The sequence below is a fragment of the Hylaeus volcanicus genome, chromosome 2 (genome assembly GCF_026283585.1).
Source record: "Hylaeus volcanicus isolate JK05 chromosome 2, UHH_iyHylVolc1.0_haploid, whole genome shotgun sequence".
In the NCBI taxonomy this organism is placed as follows: Eukaryota; Metazoa; Arthropoda; class Insecta; order Hymenoptera; family Colletidae; genus Hylaeus; species Hylaeus volcanicus.
Genome location: NC_071977.1, coordinates 29461228 through 29482955, shown reverse-complemented (window position 1 = coordinate 29482955; position 21728 = coordinate 29461228). Strand labels below are relative to the sequence as shown.

General features: G+C 37.0%; 5 protein-coding genes across 8 annotated transcripts; 2 read left to right on the top strand and 3 right to left on the bottom strand.

Moving 5' to 3' along the window:
- The first annotated feature begins 1727 nt into the window (after positions 1-1727).
- On the top strand, positions 1728-7560 carry LOC128884886 (FACT complex subunit spt16). Of its 2 annotated transcripts, XM_054138551.1 has the most exons (11): positions 1728-2051; positions 2137-2241; positions 2660-2824; positions 2915-3067; positions 3143-3289; positions 3375-3641; positions 3709-4044; positions 4135-6104; positions 6208-6273; positions 6335-6460; positions 6553-7560. In XM_054138551.1, exons 1-11 carry the CDS (start codon positions 1983-1985, stop codon positions 6557-6559), a joined length of 3411 nt encoding a protein of 1136 aa, XP_053994526.1. In that variant the 5' UTR covers positions 1728-1982; the 3' UTR covers positions 6560-7560. The 2 variants fall into 2 exon arrangements, with proteins under 2 accessions (XP_053994526.1, XP_053994528.1); XM_054138553.1 differs by lacking the exon at positions 6208-6273 and having other exon boundaries at positions 1729-2051.
- A 303-nt stretch (positions 7561-7863) lies between these two features.
- Positions 7864-10258, bottom strand: LOC128885128 (uncharacterized). 2 transcript variants are annotated; one of them, XM_054138959.1, is made up of 3 exons: positions 10121-10258; positions 9563-9887; positions 7864-8310 (listed from the first exon to the last, which is right to left on the bottom strand). In XM_054138959.1, exon 3 carries the CDS (start codon positions 8308-8310, stop codon positions 8017-8019), a length of 294 nt encoding a protein of 97 aa, XP_053994934.1. In that variant the 5' UTR covers positions 9563-9887; positions 10121-10258; the 3' UTR covers positions 7864-8016. The 2 variants fall into 2 exon arrangements, with proteins under 2 accessions (XP_053994934.1, XP_053994935.1); XM_054138960.1 differs by lacking the exons at positions 9563-9887; positions 10121-10258 and adding an exon at positions 8664-8823.
- Positions 10259-10746: 488 nt separating this feature from the next.
- Positions 10747-12429, bottom strand: LOC128872064 (very-long-chain 3-oxoacyl-CoA reductase-like). Its single transcript, XM_054114385.1, has 2 exons — positions 12098-12429; positions 10747-12019 (listed from the first exon to the last, which is right to left on the bottom strand). Exon 2 carries the CDS (start codon positions 11759-11761, stop codon positions 10838-10840), a length of 924 nt encoding a protein of 307 aa, XP_053970360.1. The 5' UTR covers positions 11762-12019; positions 12098-12429; the 3' UTR covers positions 10747-10837.
- A 267-nt stretch (positions 12430-12696) lies between these two features.
- LOC128872065 (ninjurin-A-like) lies at positions 12697-14171 on the top strand. Of its 2 annotated transcripts, none has more exons than XM_054114387.1 (3): positions 12697-12867; positions 13157-13513; positions 13623-14171. In XM_054114387.1, exons 2-3 carry the CDS (start codon positions 13235-13237, stop codon positions 13815-13817), a joined length of 474 nt encoding a protein of 157 aa, XP_053970362.1. In that variant the 5' UTR covers positions 12697-12867; positions 13157-13234; the 3' UTR covers positions 13818-14171. The 2 variants fall into 2 exon arrangements, with proteins under 2 accessions (XP_053970362.1, XP_053970361.1); XM_054114386.1 differs by having other exon boundaries at positions 12699-12863.
- Positions 14172-14872: 701 nt separating this feature from the next.
- Positions 14873-20579, bottom strand: LOC128872063 (actin nucleation-promoting factor WASL). The gene is made up of 7 exons (XM_054114384.1): positions 20240-20579; positions 19145-19425; positions 18758-19051; positions 18388-18682; positions 17928-18314; positions 17578-17840; positions 14873-17466 (listed from the first exon to the last, which is right to left on the bottom strand). Exons 1-6 carry the CDS (start codon positions 20333-20335, stop codon positions 17583-17585), a joined length of 1611 nt encoding a protein of 536 aa, XP_053970359.1. The 5' UTR covers positions 20336-20579; the 3' UTR covers positions 14873-17466; positions 17578-17582.
- Positions 20580-21728: the final 1149 nt, after the last annotated feature.

Genomic DNA, 21728 nt, shown 5'->3' with positions numbered 1-21728 from the left:
TTGAGAACATTACCCCGATGGAAACAGGACGCATCGATGTTATTCGACATAAATTTACGAATTGCTTCGCTGCGGTTCGTCGTATTAAACATGTGTAATTGTGTAAAACTGCACTTCTTTCACTTGTTCAGCAACATATAAGGTAACATTCTAATAAATCGGCACGAACACGGGAACGCTGTCAATGAATTACACTCGAAGTTCTTTCGCAATTTCGCGGCGACCGTTAGTAGAACGCGTACGCGTGGATAACTAGCCGTACCATTATTCGGAAATAATTGTTTTTCACGGTGTTATATCATAAAGATCAAATACTCGTTCGAAGTAATATTCGTTCGACGCCCTGATAAAGAACTTCACTGCATACGCGTACGTACACATGCTAAACGTGTATATGTATGTGTACATGTGATTAATATCAGTCATAGAGTAAATAAAATTTAGTTACCACGATCGAGGTTCTTTTTTGTAACATAGGTTATCGTATTTAGTAAATGAAAGTAATAATATTTCATTTTGAAATAAAGCTATAGAATAGGCAAACAGTTATAGGATAGTCCAGGATAGTCACCTACTGTCAAACTCTTTTATCTATACTTTAACATAAATAGATTAACATAGCTAAAGGGATAATTATAGATCTTTTATGAATAAAATTCTTAAATATCTGAGTAGAGAAATCAAAATATGTTTATATGCAGGGCCCAAGTTAGGGGGGGCGCGGTCGGGCAATTGCCCGGGGCGCCAGATTTTTGGGGGCGTCACAGACCGGTATCTCTAGTATACGATTATACCGGTATATAGGGTGCCCTAAAAATGTTGTAACACCTTGAAAGAGGTGGTTCGAGAGGTGATTTGAAACAACTTTTTCCTTAGTCTGTATTGTCTGAGGTTTCGTTGAAAAGATATTAACGGAAAACACTGACCAATCAGAGCGCGTAGCCTACGCTTCCGCGGCCGCTCCATCGGCATCCTCGCGCTCTGATTGGTCGGGGCCTTTCTCTTAATATCTCCTTAACGAAGCCTCGGACAACATTTTCGCTAAAGAAAAAGTTGTTTCAAATCACCTCCCGAACCACCCCTTTCAAAGATCTCCAACATTTTTGGGATACCCTGTATATACCCCTGACGGGGCGCCAACAGTGATGGACATTCGTGGGATTTTTCCTGATCATGCGCATTGGATCAAGCGTTGCAGTCCTCACTGCTGTATACACTTACTTAGAATTCAGGGTACCATTGGATCCCAGTAAGGAACAAAATATAATGTCCTCCTCTTTTCCTCGATGATTCCTGACGTGCACGGCTGCGGTTCATTATCCATTTTTTTTTTAATTTTCCATAATATTACACTTACGAACACTAACACTCTTGTACTTAATTTGTCCGTTAAAAAAGGGTAAAAATTGCACAGGCTCCTTAAATGCACCTCCTCTGGCGGTTCGGATACATGTATGGTAGCAGACATGTAGCTGTGACGTCAGCTTACGCATGCGCAGAAAGGAATACCTCGAAGGAAAAATCCCACGAATGTCCATCACTGGTCACCACGATAATCTTGCCCGGGGCGTCAATATTGCTAAAACCGGCCCTGTTTATATGATAACAATTACTGTTCGCGCCACTTGTTTACATGGTGCGAACGTGCCCTAACGTTCACGTTAGTTCCATATTCGATCGGTAGGTATTGCTAGCAGTTTTCTTTGATCGTCAACTGACCACGCCGCATCAAAACGTTCCCGCCGCGTGGCCTGTAGTTTGTGGATTTCAGTTGCGGTTTGGTTATAAATCCCGCCATCTCCACAACGAGCGACCAGTTGTAATACTACCGCGTATTTTGTAAGGAACATCAAGGAAAATGTGATAATACTCAAGCATTTTGCGTCGTCTGAATGTTTTGTTCGTTATCGTTTACGCCGGGAAGGTTTCTGATAATTTTATGTCGTGATAATTTCACAGCAACGCGTTGAAAACAAGAAACTATGGCAAACGTATCCGTTGACAAAGACACATTCTTTCGGCGTATGAAGCGTCTTTATGCCGCATGGAAGGTAAGGAATTCTGACAATTTATTTCGTCGTTAACGATACATGTAATTGTTAGGCAATCGGAATAACTGCTTTTTCTGTTGGATAGGATGGAGAAGTTGGTACAGATGACAGTTTCAGTAAAATGGATTGTCTCGTCTCGGCCGTGGGCACAGACGAGGATATCGTTTATAGCAAATCAACGGCGTTGCAAGTAAGCGACGATTTTTCTCTTGTAGCGTACACCAATACTTAAAGTTCCTGTTCTATTGTGTGCTCTGTAGCTAAAAACAGTTACTTAACCTAATTTTTATAATTTCAAAAAGTTGAAATTCTTCAACTTTTACGCCTTGTATGATTAGCTTGTATATTTTCTTAGCATAGCCTATGGAAGAAAGTTGAAACAGTTCTGTAAAGTATAAATTGAGGATTAGACTTCAATTATGTAACTAAGAGAAAACTGTTAAGCACCAATAGAATGACAAAGAATTCTAGTAATTCAAAGGGGTTCTCTGTATTCAAAAAACTAAGACTTTGATACTACATTTGTATAGTATTTAATAATCAGCTTAAAAAAATGGAACTACTCTAGTGTTTAGAATCAAAGAAATTAATATCGATTTTTATTTCAGACCTGGCTGCTCAGTTATGAACTTACTGATACTATAATGATCTTGGCAGAGGAATCAGTTAACTTTTTGGCTAGCAAGAAAAAAATCGAGTTTTTAAGAAAGCTTGAAAATCAGAAGTCAGAAGAAACCGGAGTACCTCCTGTAAAACTGCTTGTGAGAGACAGAGTATGTGTTCTCTAACGCTTTGCAAAACTTTCTTATTACTTTTTACAATCATTTGTAATTGTTAAATTTGTTTGTTTTGTTTTTTCTAAGAACGACGAAGATAAAGGCAATTTTGCCAAACTCATTGAGATTATGAAGGAGAGTAAAAAGGGTAAAACATTAGGTGTCTTTTCAAAAGAAAATTATCCAGGTGCCTTTATGGATGCATGGAGAGCTGCTCTGAAATCAGAATCTTTTGATACTGTATGTTGAAATTTTTGTAGTATAGCATAATTAAAAATAAGACCATTGTTTTACAATGAATATTGAACATTTTAGGTTGATGTAAGTGCTGCAGCTGCATACGTAATGTGTCCAAAAGAGGATGCTGAAATTCTTACCATAAAGAAGGCGTGTTTAGTGTCCGCGGACGTTTTTACAAAGTACCTTAAGGATCAGATAATGGAAATTATAGATTCCGATAAAGTAAGCGAATTCTGTAATTTCATTTTTTAAATTTCTATTGTCTATGTGCGAAAATTGAGTATATTTTATATCTATGTTTATTCAGAAAGTTAAGCATTCAAAGCTCGCGGAAGGTGTTGATGCAGCTATAACTAATAAGAAGTATGTAACCGGCGTTGATGTTACTCAAGTAGACATGTGTTATCCTGCGATAATACAGAGCGGTGGAAACTATTCTTTGAAATTCAGCGTTGTTAGCGATAAGAATACTTTGCATTTTGGTGTCATTGTTTGTTCGCTTGGAGCCCGGTACAAGTCTTATTGTTCTAATATAGTCAGAACATTATTAGTGAATCCCACTAAAACGATCGAGGTAAATATCGTCTGTAATTGTGTAGTACTCTTACATAGGTAGCAACAACATTTATCCTTTGTTTTAGGATAATTATAACTTTCTTTTACAATTAGAAGAGGAGATTCTAAAAAATCTGGTGTCTGGAGTGAAAATAAGCGAAGTGTATGAAGCAGGTGTCAAATATGTAAAAGATGAAAAACCGGAAATGTTGGATCATTTGACCAAAAACTTTGGATTTGCAATGGGTATTGAATTTAGAGAAAGTTCCTTACTTATCGGTCCAAAAACTCACGCGTCAATTAAAAAGGGCATGGTATTCAACGTTAACGTTGGATTGTCGAATCTCATAAATTCGGAGGCTACAGAAAAAGAAGGGAAAGTCTATGCCCTCTTCGTCGGTGACACCGTCATGGTTAACGAGGTACTACTTTTTATTGTACTCGGGTATTTGAAACTTTTTAAATATACTAATAAATGAAGGTTGTGACGTTGAATATTTCACATATTTTAGGGACAACCTGCTACAAATTTTACGCCGTCGAAGAAAAAGTTGAAAAATGTCGGAATATTCGTAAAAGATGAAGAGGAGGAAGAGGAAGAAGGAAGTGGAAAGGAAAATGAACCTAAACCGGAACCAATTCTCGGACGTGGAAAAAGAACAGCGGTAATAGAATCCAAATTAAGAACGGAACACAGTTCGGAGGAGAAAAGAAAACAGCATCAAAAGGAACTTGCGCAACAATTGAACGAAGTCGCAAAGGCTCGATTGGCTCAACAGTCTGGTGGAAAGGAACAAGAAAAAATACGAAAATCAACGGTATCATACAAAAGTCTAAGTCATATGCCTCGAGAACCAGAAGTGAAAGAACTAAAGTTATATGTAGACAAAAAGTACGAGACTGTAATTTTGCCCATTTTTGGTATTCCTGTACCTTTCCACATATCTACGATCAAAAATATTTCTCAGTCCGTCGAAGGAGATTACACGTATCTCAGAATAAATTTCTTTCACCCTGGTGCCACAATGGGACGTAACGAAGGTGGGACTTACCCACAGCCCGATGCCACGTTTGTTAAAGAAGTAACATATCGAAGTACGAACACCAAAGAACCTGGTGAAATTTCAGCACCATCGTCTAATTTAAATACAGCCTTCAGATTGATCAAAGAAGTCCAAAAGAAATTTAAAAATAGGGAAGCAGAAGAAAGGGAAAAGGAAGATCTTGTGAAGCAGGATACTTTAATATTATCGCAAAATAAGGGTAATCCAAAACTGAAAGACTTATACATTCGACCAAATATAGTCTCAAAAAGGATGACAGGAGGTTTAGAGGCTCATGTGAACGGATTTCGTTACACCTCTGTTAGAGGAGACAAAGTTGATATTCTTTACAATAATATTAAGAACGCCTTTTTCCAACCATGCGATGGTGAAATGATAATATTACTTCATTTTCACTTAAAACATGCAATAATGTTTGGTAAAAAGAAACACGTGGATGTACAGTTTTATACAGAAGTTGGTGAGATTACGACAGATTTAGGAAAACATCAACATATGCACGACCGCGACGATCTGGCTGCCGAACAGTCGGAACGAGAACTTAGGCACAAATTGAAAACAGCGTTTAAAAGTTTCTGTGAGAAGGTTGAAAGTATGACCAAGCAAGAAATTGAATTTGATACTCCATTCCGAGAGTTAGGATTCCCTGGGGCTCCATTTAGAAGTACCGTCCTTCTGCAACCCACCAGTGGATGTTTGGTTAATCTCACCGAATGGCCCCCATTTGTTATCACGTTAGAGGACGTTGAACTGGTTCATTTTGAAAGAGTACAATTTCATTTGAAAAATTTTGATATGATCTTTGTCTTTAAAGATTACCATAGAAAAGTTGCGGTACTGAACGCTATTCCTATGAACATGCTGGATCATGTGAAGGAATGGTTGAATTCCTGCGACATTAGATACACGGAAGGTGTACAATCTTTGAATTGGACAAAGATAATGAAGACAATTACAGACGATCCTGTAGGTTTCTTCGATAATGGAGGATGGACCTTCCTGGATCCAGAGAGCGATGCTGAAAATGAGGAAGTGGAAGACGAAGACGAAGAAGTGGATGATGCGTACGAGCCGTCGGACTTCGACAGCGAAGAGGAATCTGATGATGATTCGGAATACTCTGAGGCTTCGGAAGACTCGGACAGCGAAGGAGAGGAATTGGGCAGTTCCGAAGAGTCTGGCAAAGATTGGTCAGATTTGGAACGGGAAGCAGCTGAGGAAGACAAAGAAAGAGCAGACGATCAGTTCCAGGATGATTACAATTCCAGCAAAAAGAAGAAATCTGGTCGGAAGCACTCATCTTCACCGTCAAAGGACAGGCATAATTCAAAGCACAAGAGTTCTTCTAGTAGTAAAGACAAACATAAATCTTCATCCAGCAGTAAAGACAAAAAATCATCGTCGTCGGATAAGCACAGGTAAAGATAATTTTTTAACGCAGTTCAGGTTTTTAAACCATAAGTTCAGAACGATATAATTTTACTGTTAAATTGTGTTGAGACAATGCTCCATTGATTAAAGATCGGATCGATCACGGAGTGGGGGATCACACAAGAAAGTGTCTCCTTCCAAATCGTCCAAACACAGGTGATTAACAGAAATATTTATCCACTTGACCATGTAACATTTGAGTTTCCTTTCTGTTTAGTCCCAAGAAGAGCGACCGACACGACAGGCACGACAAACACAGATCAAGTCATTCTTCTTCGAGCAGTAAGAAACGATCTCGCGATGACAGCTCCGAAAGAAACGATAGAGGATCAAAGAAATCCAGGTATCTATAAATTCGTATCAAAATTTCTACCAAGAGTTTGTCGATTCGTCATCTTTTCTGACGCAAACAATATTTCTTTTGTTATGTTACAGAAAATGAAGAGGATCACCTACGCACTGAAGATAAAGCACACTGGAAAATACAAAAATCATGTTGATTCTATGGAAAGCTTTCTCATTTGTGGTATGCCGATTCAGTTATGAGAACGGTACATTTTCTTGCATTGACTCGTTTAAACCGCCAACAAACGGTTCGATAATGTACTTCCAAGATGTAAATCTTTGGTGGTACAGTGATAATAATGTAATATGTGTGAACTTGTGCACGAATAATTTTTCGTAATTCTATTGTACGAAAAGAATTTCATTGTCGCTTTTAACTTGTACATAACAATCTCTTTTCAACTAAAAAAAATCGATATTAATTATATAATGTAGTTACTAACACGGAACATCTCATTCCATCGTTCGTTTTGATAGTATCCAAATATATTTCTAATAACGATTTAAGTTCTTAAATTAAAGTGTATCAAAGAATCGATCAATGTTCATTCTACAGATAGTACGTGAGACGTGTACTTGTAATACGGTCTCAATGCAAGACAATGCACTAGTGATAACTATCGTACATACGTATACATATAAATTCACTAAGCGAAGAAAGCTGAAACGGATCAAAATCTTTAATAATTATGTTCGCATAGTTTTGAAATTTGTACCTTGGTAAACAAAATAAATACTTTTTAAGTTCTTTATTAGTAATGTATAAACATTGTCACTCATTACAAAACATCTATAAACGAGATACTTGCCATTCGGTATGATTATACGATAAATGACGTTTTCAGGATTTTTTATTTGAAGAGTGTGTCCTACTAAGTGTTTGCATCAGCGCAAAACAAATGAAAACTCATTCAATCTCGAAGTCTTACGTAATTACTTTCCTAATAGATTTAAGGAAAGTGGAGGGGAGCGTCGAGATTGGTTTGCGCGGAGGTGAAAGTAAAACGAAAGTGTAACTTTGCAAAACTTTTCATACCCTTGACTTATTTTCTTGTTCGGTATGTTTAGCAACAGAAATGGAATAAATCTTAAAAGTAATTTCGTGTTACGTTTACATTTCTTGGCAATACCATAAGCGTAGCAAATGTCAAAGAAGAATTGTTTCAATAACAACGCGAGTATAAGAGAAGTGAAAGTGTACCTCTGGATAGTGGTTCTGCAGCTTTCTCCACGACATCATTGGCTACATACATAATTCCGGAAGGTGACTTCAGTCAACATTTCACAATTTACGAGTAACATTTCTTTTTTCAACGAAGCTATTACTCTGAATAATGATTGTAACATTCTTTATCTTGGATTAGTAGACTTTGAATAATTTAATTGCAAATGAATTTGATTTTTATTCGTTTATTTATGAAAAGTGTACAAAAATCAAAGTACAGTGTTTAGAAAAAACATCGCGTCACATAAATATTTGTTAGAAAACTTAAGGCTAGGATATTTTTTTACAACGAAACGACGACTATGGGAATGAAGGAAACACGATTCAGTCTAATTCCGACCTATTTGATCGATCTGAGATTGAAGGTTGTTCACAACTTCCGGTGGAACGTGTTCCCCCAAAATTTCAAAAAGATTGATCTTCTGATCGCCTGGAATAGACTCGTATGCAGCCAATTCTATACCCTCCTGTACTTTTTGTATCGTCGCATCCTTTGGAATGAGATACGTGTTCTGTGCCTGTTTTATAGCCTCGTTGCTGAAGATCTGTCCGTCTTTTTGCGGAAACGCTAAGGCAACTCCTACCATCACCAGCGTCGTTAATAATATTATACGGACCTCCATCTGGAAAAATCCAATGTTAACTGTTTCGTTATCTTTAAATTTACAATTCAAACGATTTTTTTATCAAATATATTATATATTATCAGCAAAAATACAACGACGAATCAATCTTAGAAAATTTCATCGTCGAACAAAAATGTTTCGAAGCGTCGACATTTTATTTTGACAAAAATACCGCGCACATCGAGAATGTTCCCGGGTTTCTCCTTAACGGGAAAGATTGGAATCTGGAGCAATATTTATCGAGCATTTTATCATGGGGTGAAAGGGATGTTTAATCCGGTCTTGCAACCATACTTCTTTCGCAATGCCGCACGTGTGTGTACCGATCTGGATTTATTGCATTAATTTACCTGAGAAATTCTTCGTACGTAATAGCATGCCTTCAAACTTTTCTAGCGAATGTAAATTCGAAGGTATCGAAAAGAAAGTATCGGGTTCAAATTAAGCTCATCGAGATTTGAATTATGGCAAATTTACCATAATGTCTAATCGAGTGGTGGGGTATTTGCACTCGTGTACATTGAAAGCAGGACGCTAATGTACTTAGTGTATGTTTGTTCGCCTCACCACTGGGTAGTATGGTAAATTCGTTATACAGAGTGTCCCAAAAATGTTGTAACACCTTGAAAAGGGTGGTTCGGGAGGTGATTTGAAACAACTTTTTCCTTAGCGAGAATGTTGTACGAGGCTTCGTTGAGGAGATATTAAGCGAAAACCTCGACCAATCAAAGCGCGAGTATGCCGGTTGAGCGTAGGCTACGCGCTAGGCGGTCGCGCTCATACGCTACCGCGGCCGCTCCAACGGTATACGCGCGCTCTGATTGGTCAGTGTTTTCCGTTAATATCTCCATAACGAAACCTCGGACAACATTTTCGCTAAGGAAAAAGTTGCTTCAAATCACCCCCCGAATCACCCCTTCCAAGGTGTTACAACATTTTTGAGACACCCTGTACTTCCATTCTCGATGAGCTTAGCTTGGACACCTCTGATGCAACAAGTGGCTCATCACTGGTAAGGAACACGTTCACTAACTTATACCGACAGAGTATCGCGTTGTATACCACTCGAGTGTACTCGAACTCACGTGTGCACAATTACCACCCTAAGTTCAACGTCTTTATCAATGGCAAATGTAAGCATAAATAAATAGTAGGGCTGTGGAAGCATTATAACATTAAACAAAAATTCTCATAGCAGTGAGGTAGAATGGTTAGGATGTTTAGCAAATATTTTGTGAATGGTACTCACGTCAAGAGCGTCGTTTCACAATCAGGTCGGTGCTGAGCGAGACTAAGCGCGGCGCAAGCAGAAGCGGGTTTTATACTCGTGATGGCTATGGAGACGAGCGAGCAGCCCACCACTCTCGTCCATCCACCGAGGATCCACCTTCCAATTTGTTTAAAGTTACAGGAAGAAGACGCTTGTCAATCGCTATACTTTCGTTCGCCACATGAACTGTTGTTCGCTGTTGTTCCTCACAAGGGGAGGGTCGAAAACGGCGGAAACCGATTTCCAAAAAGGACTGTGATTATTACGGTATCAATAATAGTTTCTTTTTCTTTTAAAGGAATTGCTGTAATGTAAGATGTACATATGTATGAAATGTAGAACACGAAAATAGTTTTTGGAATATATAAGAACATGCAACGGCGATACTATTAGGTCGATACTTTAGATTCAATAAAAGCTTCGAACGACGCGATTCTTTTAGGCGTTTCTCTTTGCGCTATTAAAATACCATCGCACGACCCGTCGTGAATATTAGTGACCCATTGACCAATATGTAACGATGGTCACCAGTCTTACCAGTGAGCCATGATCCAGGTTTCACTTTTAGTACTGTTTCTTTGATAGAGAAAAAAGAGATAGCGACGAAGTACATTTTATTACATTTTAATACACCGTAATAAAATAGTATACGAGGATGTATATACTATATAATTTGTATTGTCTACTCTGATTCTGAGGGATTATAAATTGGTTTGGTAACAGTAGCGCCATCGGTGGGAAAACGACCAAGTTTGTTGTGTAAGTAGTTCTCAGCGTTGCCACTAGATGGCGCGACTAATTAAAGGGTCAATAATTATTGCTGCATTTATATATGAACAAGCAAATAAATGTTTAAATAATATATTTAATTGATATATTGTAGTGTCATACCGCAAAGAATCGTATTAACTGTGGATTTATGAAAAATAAAGAATAATTAATTAAAAGCTATCGGTGACGCCATCTAGCAGCAGCAGTGGAAACTATTTTCACTACAAACTTGGGCGTTTTACCACCGATGGCGCCACTGGTATCAAGACCAGTATAGCTTTCCCGCTCGCAGAGACGCTTAACAAGTACCGAGTTATGAATTTTGAAAGAGGAATGCAAAGGAACGATGTAAAATTTGAATCATTGAATAAGAAACTACGTAGATGGCTATTTTTACGATTATAATTGTATTGTAAGAACGATAAAATTTGCAAGCTGTTCCTTAAATTAAGTTTCGTATATATAAAAATATTTGTACAAATATCATCCGATGTATCGACGTAGAGCGTTGTTTCGATTCCCTTCCATAATGTTGATCATCCAGACGATGATGGAGTTCGGCGATAATCGATAGATCAATTTAATTATTCCGATCAGAATGGAATGATGCAAGAAACCGGTCGTCACATTTTCTTTGCCTATCGTTTTTATCGCGCTTTGAACGTATTTCTCCGGTGTCGGGACAATCCAGCCTGGCCTCGGTGAATCCGTCGTGTGGTTCGTGACGGTTCCAGGTAGCAAGCATTGCACGATTATTCCATGTCTCGCGTACTCGATCTGCAAATCTCTGGTAAACTTGACGACGTACGCTTTCGTAGCTGCGAATACGGTCAAAAGGGGACTCGGTAAAACGGCCACCATCGAAGCAACGTTCACGATCACTCCTTTCCCTCTGACGACCATTTGTGGCAATAAGATACGACACATATTAGTGACGACAACGACGTTACAATGTACGATACTCATATAGATCTTCTCCTTATGCGGTAAATCGAGAAAGTACTCTGGATGCGGATAAGACATCCCGAGATTGTTTATCAATACACCGATTTCCAAACCGAACATCTCTTTTTCGATCACCTTGTACGTCTCCAAACCCTCGGACAGATCTAATTTGATAACTTTCGTCTTCACATTGTACATCACCTCAATGTTACTCGCGATAGCCTTTAAATTCTCCGTGTCAGGGCTGACGAGGATCACGTTTAATCCTATCCGAGCGAGTGCCTCGGCGTAAGCTCTTCCTATACCGTGGGAACATCCCGTGATAACAGCCCACTTACCCATCGAGTACAAATCGACGGACGACGCCGTAAAAAAGTTCCTGTACATTTTGTATATTATGTTTCGGGAAAATTTGTATCCCCAGTATATGATCGCCGCATAACCTATTTTCTCGACCAACATAATTTCTAACAGTCCAAATTTTCGATGTTACTTCAGTACATGTCAAATGGATAACGTATCGAACGATAAGTCAGTCGGCCTCGCTTATCATCTCGCATAATACGTTGCTTCGATCGGGAAAATCGTGGAAAGGAACTCTTTGTGTATATCACACCTACGACACTCGAAGGGCCGACATACTTCGTGAACGTAAAAACAGTCGAATGAAAATCGAGAACCCCTCTAGAAATGTTTTGCCGCGCTTTGTTTCACCAGAAGCTAGAAGATAGTCTTTTACAGGATGAACATCAATTAAAGATATCAGACGTAAGCCTTGTTCGTTGTTGCATTACTTACATCCGGAAGCCTTGGTGCGAACCAATTTCTTTATATCTAACGATAAGACGAGATATCAAAACCAGAATAATTTAGATTATTTTTAAATCAGCCTACCGAATACACGCACGCTGGTAACACTTGCAAGTATGCAAGTTCAACGTCAAAAAAATGCAACAAGCGTCACGAGGAATGCAACTCGGTAATCAGCTCTTATCGATGATCAGATATCATTAGTCCAATTCCGGTTGCAATCGACTGCTGCGTTGCGAATCTTATTCAAGTTTATCTGTCGTTGAGAAAAAAAGAAATTAAAAATAGGCTTTGTTGCTTGTCCTTAACTAGTCAGCAAGCATCCGGTTGCATGCTTTCAATCTGTACACGTATCCTCGTTACTCCGTGTGTCTGTTAACAATTTTGTGACTCATTGAAGATGCATGAAACAGCTGATATCCCTACGATTGATGTCGCAATCGTTGTTATGTTTTTTTTTTTTTTTATCGTTTACGCGACTACTGGCTCGATGATAAGGTGATAGAGCACGCATTCGTTGTTTTTGACCGATATACAGTCTGTATACATCTATTGTCCTTGTACAGTTCCCTTTAGTCGAGCGTCATTTGCGGTTTCGTTAAACCGCGTCGGGACTCTCTTCGGAAATATAGAACACGATAAACGTTATCGTTGTTGTTTCGCCGGATTCGGTGTTAACAGTGCCTCCGAAAACACGTAACGAGCAGTTGGCTTCGTGGCGAGATTTTTCATTCACCATCCCCTGAAAACTCGAGTAGGTAATAGTGCGTGATCGAGCTTCCGTGTTTACGATAACGGCAAGTTCAAACTCGAACGAAACCATCGATCACCGATGCGGCCAGTGTTTTATCAATACTCGGTGGGAAATCGAAAACGGTTCTTCTTTCGAATCAATTTTTATTTTTTGGAAATCGATTATTCCAAAAACTGCGTAAATCGGGAATGTGATATGTTCTAAAAAGTCTACGCATTTAATTTTGTCCCGCTACGAATGAATTTCGGTCTAGTACTCCTGTGCGTCGTCATTGATTGAGATTTAATTTCTAGCTTTTGTTTTGGATACTTGCGAGCCTCGCGTAACGCGCGAGGTTCGGTGATCGAATAAAAGAGACGATAAAATCGAAAATGGAGACCATGGATGAGAAAGAAACACCTACCAAACTCGACGCGGTCGAGGAAGTGGTGGTGAAGGATTCCGTGCTGTCTGTTGACACCACGGACAAAAGATCGCAACAATATAAACAAAACACTTATGCAGCGAAGAAAACCGTGGCGCAAGGTATGATGGATGTAGCTCTAATCACCGCAAACGCGAACCAATTGCGATATCTAATCGAGTACCAACGGAATAGCCCCACTTTCTTCATAATTTTAAGCTTAATTATCATCAGCCTGTTGCTTCAGGTAAGAAAGAGCACCCGGTAGATATCGGACATAAAAATTGGTATTAGATATCTACATCGTCTTTACGTTGCAAATAAATAACTGTTATTCTGGTTTATATCTGTTTCAGATCGCTGTGGGCGTCAGTTTAATATTCAAGGGTCGTTTCGACATAAAAGGACAGTCCAAGTCTGCGACCGCGAGGAAGATCAACAATTACGTCGTAGTCGGAGTTTTTCTCATAACAATTATAAACGTTTTTATAGCCGCGTTCAGTATATCCGTTCCATCCACAGCGGTAGAGGTTGTTTCAAGATCAGATTAGAATAGACAAGAGAGATCAGAATAACCTATGAATAATCTTTTGTATTGTCTTTCTAACGATCCGAGCTCTCTTTTCGTAGAATTATATTTTTTTTATTTCGTCTGGAACGAAAACGATAAGATATGCGAAACTGTCCGTATTGGGTAGATCTATGTTTTTTAAATGTACGAGATTGTAACACAAGTAGCAGTAAATTATCTATTTATATTTTTATATATATATATATATATTTCTATTTCTATTCTATTTTGTATTAAAATGTAATTCTATTTTCTATATACAGATATGTTTTGTGCAATGTCAGTCGAATGAGAATACAAATAATAAAGAAATAAATTATTTATGCGATCAGTATTTGGTATTTCTTTTATCACGTGAGAAAATTCAACACTGTTCTTATTTTTTAATGAGCAGAACCTACTGATCACGCTAGTTTTACATTTGTTTAATTAATACATGGCGCGACATACTTTGGATTAACTTAATCGCTTTATCTATCTATTATGTATATTTTTTTCTCTCAAATAATAATATTACAACTTTCGTTCCTTGAATTTTTTAATTTCTAAGCAGATTCGATAATTTTCGTTATTCGAATGATATTATATAAATGCGAGGAATTACAATTTACACGAAGACGTTGCTATCTTCGAGATTTGGAAAGTTTAGTCCTTTATTAGAATAGAACGATTACTTTAAATGTAATCTTTATTACTCTAGTCCCACTTCCATTGTCTTTTACAAAATATTCGAGTTTCCCTTTACGCGAAACGATTGTTTGATCGAATGCAGGTTCGAATACAGAAGACTCCCATTTTATTATTCGTCGGATTTTGATATGTTCCTTTGTGTGTTTGATTATTACGCATCGAGGTAAACTAAGAAATCTCAATTTTTTTCCCCCATTTTTGCTCTTAGTCGTAAGTTCCACGCCTATATATTTTATTTCATTTTTATTCATAGCAAAAATATTTAGTCCGATCGATTTGGTTACTTAATCTAATCCTCGTTATATATATACATAAAAGCAGACCGTTTAATAAATAATACAAACATTGTTTCAACGCATATTTAACGTTTTCTTCAGAACTATATATACACACATATAACAAATCTAGGTTTCTCCTTCGTCTATGAAATCTCTATTTCTATAGGAGTGCCATTCTTGTTCTTGTAGTAACAAAAAGGAAACATCCATTTTGCATTAGTTAATAAGATTTGCGCTATAAATTATCTGTTATATAAAGTCTATCTTAGGTAATATAAAGAAAATAATATGGTAAAAGGAAGTTGCGTATTGAAGTAAATTACTTTTTTTTTTATGATGAGTGTTTTTTTTATAGCTTTTCATATTTGGCAGTCACAATACAAATCGAATTTGATTTGTAACGTGTTCTACGTTATACATTCGAAAGAAGACGAATATGTATTTCAGGAAATTGGACCAAAGAGTATGCGTCCGTTATAATTCTTTCTCTTTCTTAAATGCAATAATATTTCTAATGCGTTTAATTATCGTATAATTTCGTTATCCCCTCAAGTCACATTCTAATACATTAGTTCATCTATAACAAGTCTTTGTTAAAACATTTGTCGCTACTTTCTCTTTACTATAGTTAACAGTTACAGCTTCCCTCCTTGATTATGCTCACGATACACGCTCCTAAAAATCAAGACAGCCGAACGGATCCTGCAGTGTATGATTTACATCATTCGTACCCAAGATTTAGCTCGAACGGTATTTACTTTAAACAAATATCGTGTAATAGTATATAACAGAATACAATAATTAATAATTAACATGTTCGTTTTTCTTTTTTTTTTTCTGTTTCTGGTGTGACTAGGATTTCTCCATAGCGGCATAACTTTTATCTTGTGCCTCGTCATACTTCCCACAGACAATTTCTCAGTTTGCGCTTCACTTCCGCAGGCTCGACACCATTATCACACACGTGAAAATATACAGTCCTTACTTCATCGTTAAACGTACCTTATACATATTTTAGTAGGATACTTAAGAATCATTCAATTCAAAGATGAAGAAGTATCGTGATTATGTGTAACGAACATATAATGATTCGCTCTATGTTGCGTATTTTTTCTTGCATATGTGAAGAGAACATCGACAAAAATCGTACAATTCATACAATAAATTGTAACAGAGAGGAAGATATTAGAGTTAAAAAAGAGATATCAAAGATGCGTCATACTTCTAATTCATCGAGTCGGTTAATGGATTTCAAAAACACTCCGGGAACATAGTTTCCATTCATTCGATATCCCTACCCTGGCTTTATAAGCGACTAGATACAAAGCCGTAATTTAGATATCCCAAAAGTGATTTTCATACCAATAAACGAAACAATGAATCATACTTAAACGGGAATTCCACAGAATAAAAATTTCATATATCGATAAGTTTAAGTATAAATTGTATACTTTGTAAAGGTCGATTTCTGGTTTTGTGTATTACACCATTATAAAATAAGATTAAAAAAAAAAGAGGAGGCATGCGAGTCGATTTTGATTTCTTAATCCAATAAATCTTATAATTGATGACAGTTTGATTTCTAATGTCGACCTGTAGGGTAGCACGTGTGATACATTACGTACATGTCTCTGAAGATGTTAAGTATAGTTTTTATGAATTAAAATTGTTTCGATGTACTTTTTATATATAGATCATTATCGAAATTATTGCAGTTTCACAGAGTATTCACCTGGAAAGAAATCTAATAATATTTGTAATACTTCTTTTTTTTCATATCTATTACGACTGACAGAACTATTCCAATTAATTTGGAAATGCATACGTTTACATTTGTTCTATCGTTAAAAATGCTGTCCGCACTAACGCCATTGCTAACTTAACATTATACGTGTACTTTGAGTCGCACGTACTGGGCAGGGCAAACTAGGGCAAAGGATGTAGAAATATTGCGTAACGAAAGGACTGTGCTGAATAAACTTATGTAAAATTTATAATACTGTTAACTGTAGTATACAAATATACTATTTGTAACATAACAGCATTCTTTGCTATATTTCTTGCGACGTTTACTTGCGACAGTATATATAAATACCATTACTTTCTAATACTTGTTTTATTTGTCAAATATCGGGTTTCGCAATTGAGCAAATAAATGTAGTAATTAGAATAATAGCTTGGTCGCATGGAATTATTAACAGTAATTTTAGTCTTAGAACAAGCTTTGTATATTTATGTATGTCTACGGCTATCGTCGATCAAAGTTTATTCCAAGTACAAAATGGTTGTTAATAACGAACAAATAAATAATACCACATTAAAAACTGACTTTCGCATATCTATTGTGCTTCGTAGCATCGCATTTACTTTATGCAAGTCGCTTCCTTTGATAAATGTACGTTGTGATTTCTCCGAGACGATATTAAAACCTTCATTCTGCCCTTACCTGCCCTATCCACGTGATTGTGCCTTACTTTCTGATAACACATTTAACTGATTCCGTTTTTTCGGAACATTTATATATGATTTTCATTCTTCTTTGGATATCAAATTCAAAATCGTTACATTATACATTTACAGTAGCTAATCTGTTTAAATGTTTATCAATAGCAGATTTATCACAGTGGTATATTATTGTATTCCTCGGGTTGTATATTTCATCTGAAATAGTATTTCATATTTTCATCAATATGATGACATTGGTTTTCGCGTACTGTATCGTTTCCAAATTTATACATGTACAAATTTTCTAAACACCCGTACGAAACTGACCTGAATTAATCGTCCCACTCATCATCATCACTGGTTTCACTAGTCGATTCATCACTTTCACTATGGATTGCACTTGATCGCTCCGCAAGAGCCCTTGACAAAGCACTAGCTAATCCTCCTTGAAATACTGGAGTTGTCTTAGGTTTTGCTTCGTTCGAAACAGGCCTCAATTCAACTCCTTGACGAATTTGTTCCAATAAAGCATTTCTAGAATCCCCTTGTACAGGAGGTTCTTTTTGTTTAATTTCAGATTTATCGACTTTCTAAAAAAAAAAGAAGCAATTAAAGTTTGAGTACAATTTACGAAAATAAGTTATATAAATAAAAAATGTTACAACTCCAATACTTACTTTAAGCGTAGTGCCACTTCTGATGGCATCCATAAGCATTGACCTGGGATCAACATTTTCTTCGTTATTATTATTACTAGTATTATTATTATTATTATTATTATTCGTAGCACTTGTATTGAGAGTTCCTTCATCCGTGTTTACTAAATTAGGCAATGGCGGCGGAGGTGGAACAGGTGCCATAGAATTAGTCCTGGAAGGTGGAGCTGGAGCTGGCGGAGGTGGTGGCGGAGGTGGCGGCAATGACGGAGCAGTGGTTAAAGAAGGTGGCGGTGGTCGTAATGGTAATGATTTATGCACCCGTGGAGCATTAGCTGGTGCGCTCGGTGGTGTTGAAGGTGCATTAAATCGATTTGGAGGTAGTGGCGGAGCGCTTCTCGATTGATGCTATAAAAAATTGACTGGTTAAAATTTTGTATATGTATCATATACCATATAAGATTATAAAAAAAGTACGAACAGGTATTGTTCGCGCAGGAACTGGAGGAGGGTATTCCTGTCGTTGAGGTGCTACTGGAGGAGCTTGTTGCTGTGGTTGTTGCTGTGCGCTAGATTTTGGAATAGACGATGAAATATCTTCTCGGATAGCATTCATGCCTCCATTCTTTTCAATGAAATCATAAATAAAATTGCGCGTTTCCTGATTACTAAATTGGTGTTCCGATACACCAACTTTATCCAGAAAAATCTTCAAGTGTGGATCTTCTGGTTCGTATTCGAATCCTGAGTCATTCCATCCCAAGTGCGATACATGTCTGAAAATGAAAGAAAATATCTTTGTCAGCTATAACTAAAATATTGAAATTACCTTAAATTCATAAATTGCCAACCTAAAATTTGATGGTGGACCTATATCATCTTTTGTTAATTTTCGTTTAGCTTTCTCTCGTTTTTTCTTCTTAGATTTATACATAGAACTACTCGAAGCACTTCTATTAACGCCAACTGTAGTCGGAGTTCCATTTAATAAATTAGAAGTTGACCCTGTGCTAAATGCAACCGACGACGCGTTGCTTTGATTTCTCCATGGCAATGTTGCACCATGTTGAGACTCTACTTCCATTTTAGACCGTCTTTGCTGTCTTCTTTGACGTTTAGCATTCAGTTTATCAAGAAGAATATTTCTAAAAACAAATCACGTTTACTTAATATTTTTACACCTTCTTTATTGTTATAAAACTCTTCTTAAGATCAATGAAATCTTTGACTCAACTTACCTTAACGTAACAGCATCTGTTTCACTTGCAAAATTGAAAGCAGCCATACAATCTTCAGCTTCAAATGTATGGAAGTACATTAACGGTGCTTTATAATCCATTGCATTATAAACTTCATGTTCCCATAACATTGCTTTCCTTTGCAGACAATATAACCGAAGGAAGAAACTACGCCTAGGATTATCCCTTATTAATGTTATAATACCTGTAGTTTTCTTTATCCATTCTTTATGCAAAGGTGGTTCCGTTAAATATAATTGAATAATTCCAGCTGCTAAACACTGCAATAAACAGTAAAAATATCATACCATTACTACTAAATTCTCCTATATTCATTGCTCTAATCTCAATTAACTATAAGCAATTGATACATAAATACATAAGCTTAGTATACTTAAATTAAAACTGTAAAGAGATATAAATATTTATTTATAGTTCAGCAAATATGTTGACAAAATTTTTTAAAAAAACATATCATGATCACTTAGTGGAAAATTCCTGTACAGTTATGAATCTTCTGATGTCATTCAATTTATGACTAATATGTAATTTTAAAAAGCATGATACTATTTGTGAAGTAATTTTACATGCAAAGAATGATAATCATCATGAAATTTATACAGAATATGTACATAAATTTATAGAGGATCTGTTATATGTTTCATTATATGATCCATCATACTTTCAAATACTTGCATGTTCTCCAAAAATGCAAAGTAAAGATTTGTAATTATGTTTGAGAAAAAGAACTTGTACATTGATAAATGTGTGTCGTCAACGTCTCCACGTTAAACGATTAATTCGATAGTTTTTGTAATACGAATCCATCTTTACAACATTAAATGTGTCGCTCGGAAAACGTATTATACATCGTGTAATTCTTATTCGAACATCGTATTAATTGTAAATGAAACAGAGCAAAGCTTAGCCGTTACGTTCGTAATGCCAAAGGTATTTGCAAATAACGTCAAGACTGAAATGACAGCACGTATTCGTCTATATCTGTCGATTGACAAGATTTAGGTCAGAATTCGTACACGTAAATGACAGTTTTAATAATTGTGGGTGAAAATTTTTGGCAGAAATAATTCTCACCTGGCACCGATTCCCTATTAATTGGAAGACTTGTTCGTTTTCTTCCGGTTTCAAAAGTGTAGAGCCTCTGTGTTTGTCCATGGTGCCCGACTTCATTTTTAAACAAGGTTAGGATTTTCGCACTATCACACCACCGTGGTATTTTTCGCTATACTCTCTCTCGATCGATAGATTCTCTTTCATAATTTAACATTAACGTGTCCCGTTTTCGTGCATTCTTACATGTCGAACGTTCACATCGACCGTGAAAGCCACAGGATAAAACGAGCCAAACACCACCCACCGAAGCTATCTCCGATATTATCCTCACAGGAAACTCTACCAGTCAGTGATGACATTTTCATCTATCCGGTTCAATGTTCCGCGTTTCCTCATTCGATATCTTTTCGCTCGTAAGGGGGTATTCTCATTGAAATCTAAAAAAAGATGTTCCTCGAGAAGTTTTTGGTCGAGAAATTATAAACAAAAATAGCTACAGATTTTTTAATACAAAACAATGATGTATATTTTTTCACGTATCGCACGAATGCTTTGAAATCGACAATATTCAAGAATACCCATGCTTTATCTATCGATATTAAAATGGTCCTTAGCTATAGATGATCAAAGTTTTGTTCTCTACATTTTTCTATTAATCTGTCCTTACAACGATTTCGATGCGTGTAAAAATAATTATAGTAATCACTTCAAGATCTGAAAGGCACGTTTTCTTGATATCCAATTCAACTGGTATTTTACACGAATTGTTTTCGTATGCGTTGGAATCATGCTGCTAAGATTAAGAAGATTAAAAAAAAAAAAGAATTTCAACCGTCTATAATTATACAGGGTGTCCCAAAAATGTTGTAACACATTGAAAAGAGTGGTTCGGGAGGTGATTTGAAACAACTTTTTCCTTAGCGAAAATGTTGTCCGAGGCTTCGTTGAGGAGATATTAACGGAAACCACTGACCAATCAGAGCGCGCGTATACCGTTGGAGCGGCCGTGGTAGCGAAGGCTACGAGCTAAGCGGCCGCGTCCAATGTCCTTCGATGCACGTCGAGTCGCTTGTTCGCGTACAAGCGCGGCCGCTTAGCACATAGCCTTCGCTACCGCGGCCGCTCCAACGGTATCCGCGCGCTCTGATTGGTCAATGTTTTCCGTTAATATCTCCTCAACGAAACCTCGGACAACATTTTCGCTAAGGAAAAAGTTGTTTCAAATCACCTCCCGAACCACCTCTTTCAAGGTGTTACAACATTTTTGGGACACCCTGTATTATATTTTAGTACCCGTAATCGAGCTCGATCAAGCGATCTCAGGGAAAACATATGCAGAAGAGATCGTAATCGAATGTCTCTCATTGAAATCTCGAAAGATTGTTTCCATACAAATAGACGAAAAAAAGAAAATGAACAGTCGAGTAGAAAGAAATTTGATACACCGCTCGAAGGAGAAATGAGTTTGATTTTTGGCGCGTCTAGTTATCGTTTAACTTCGTTGTCGCTA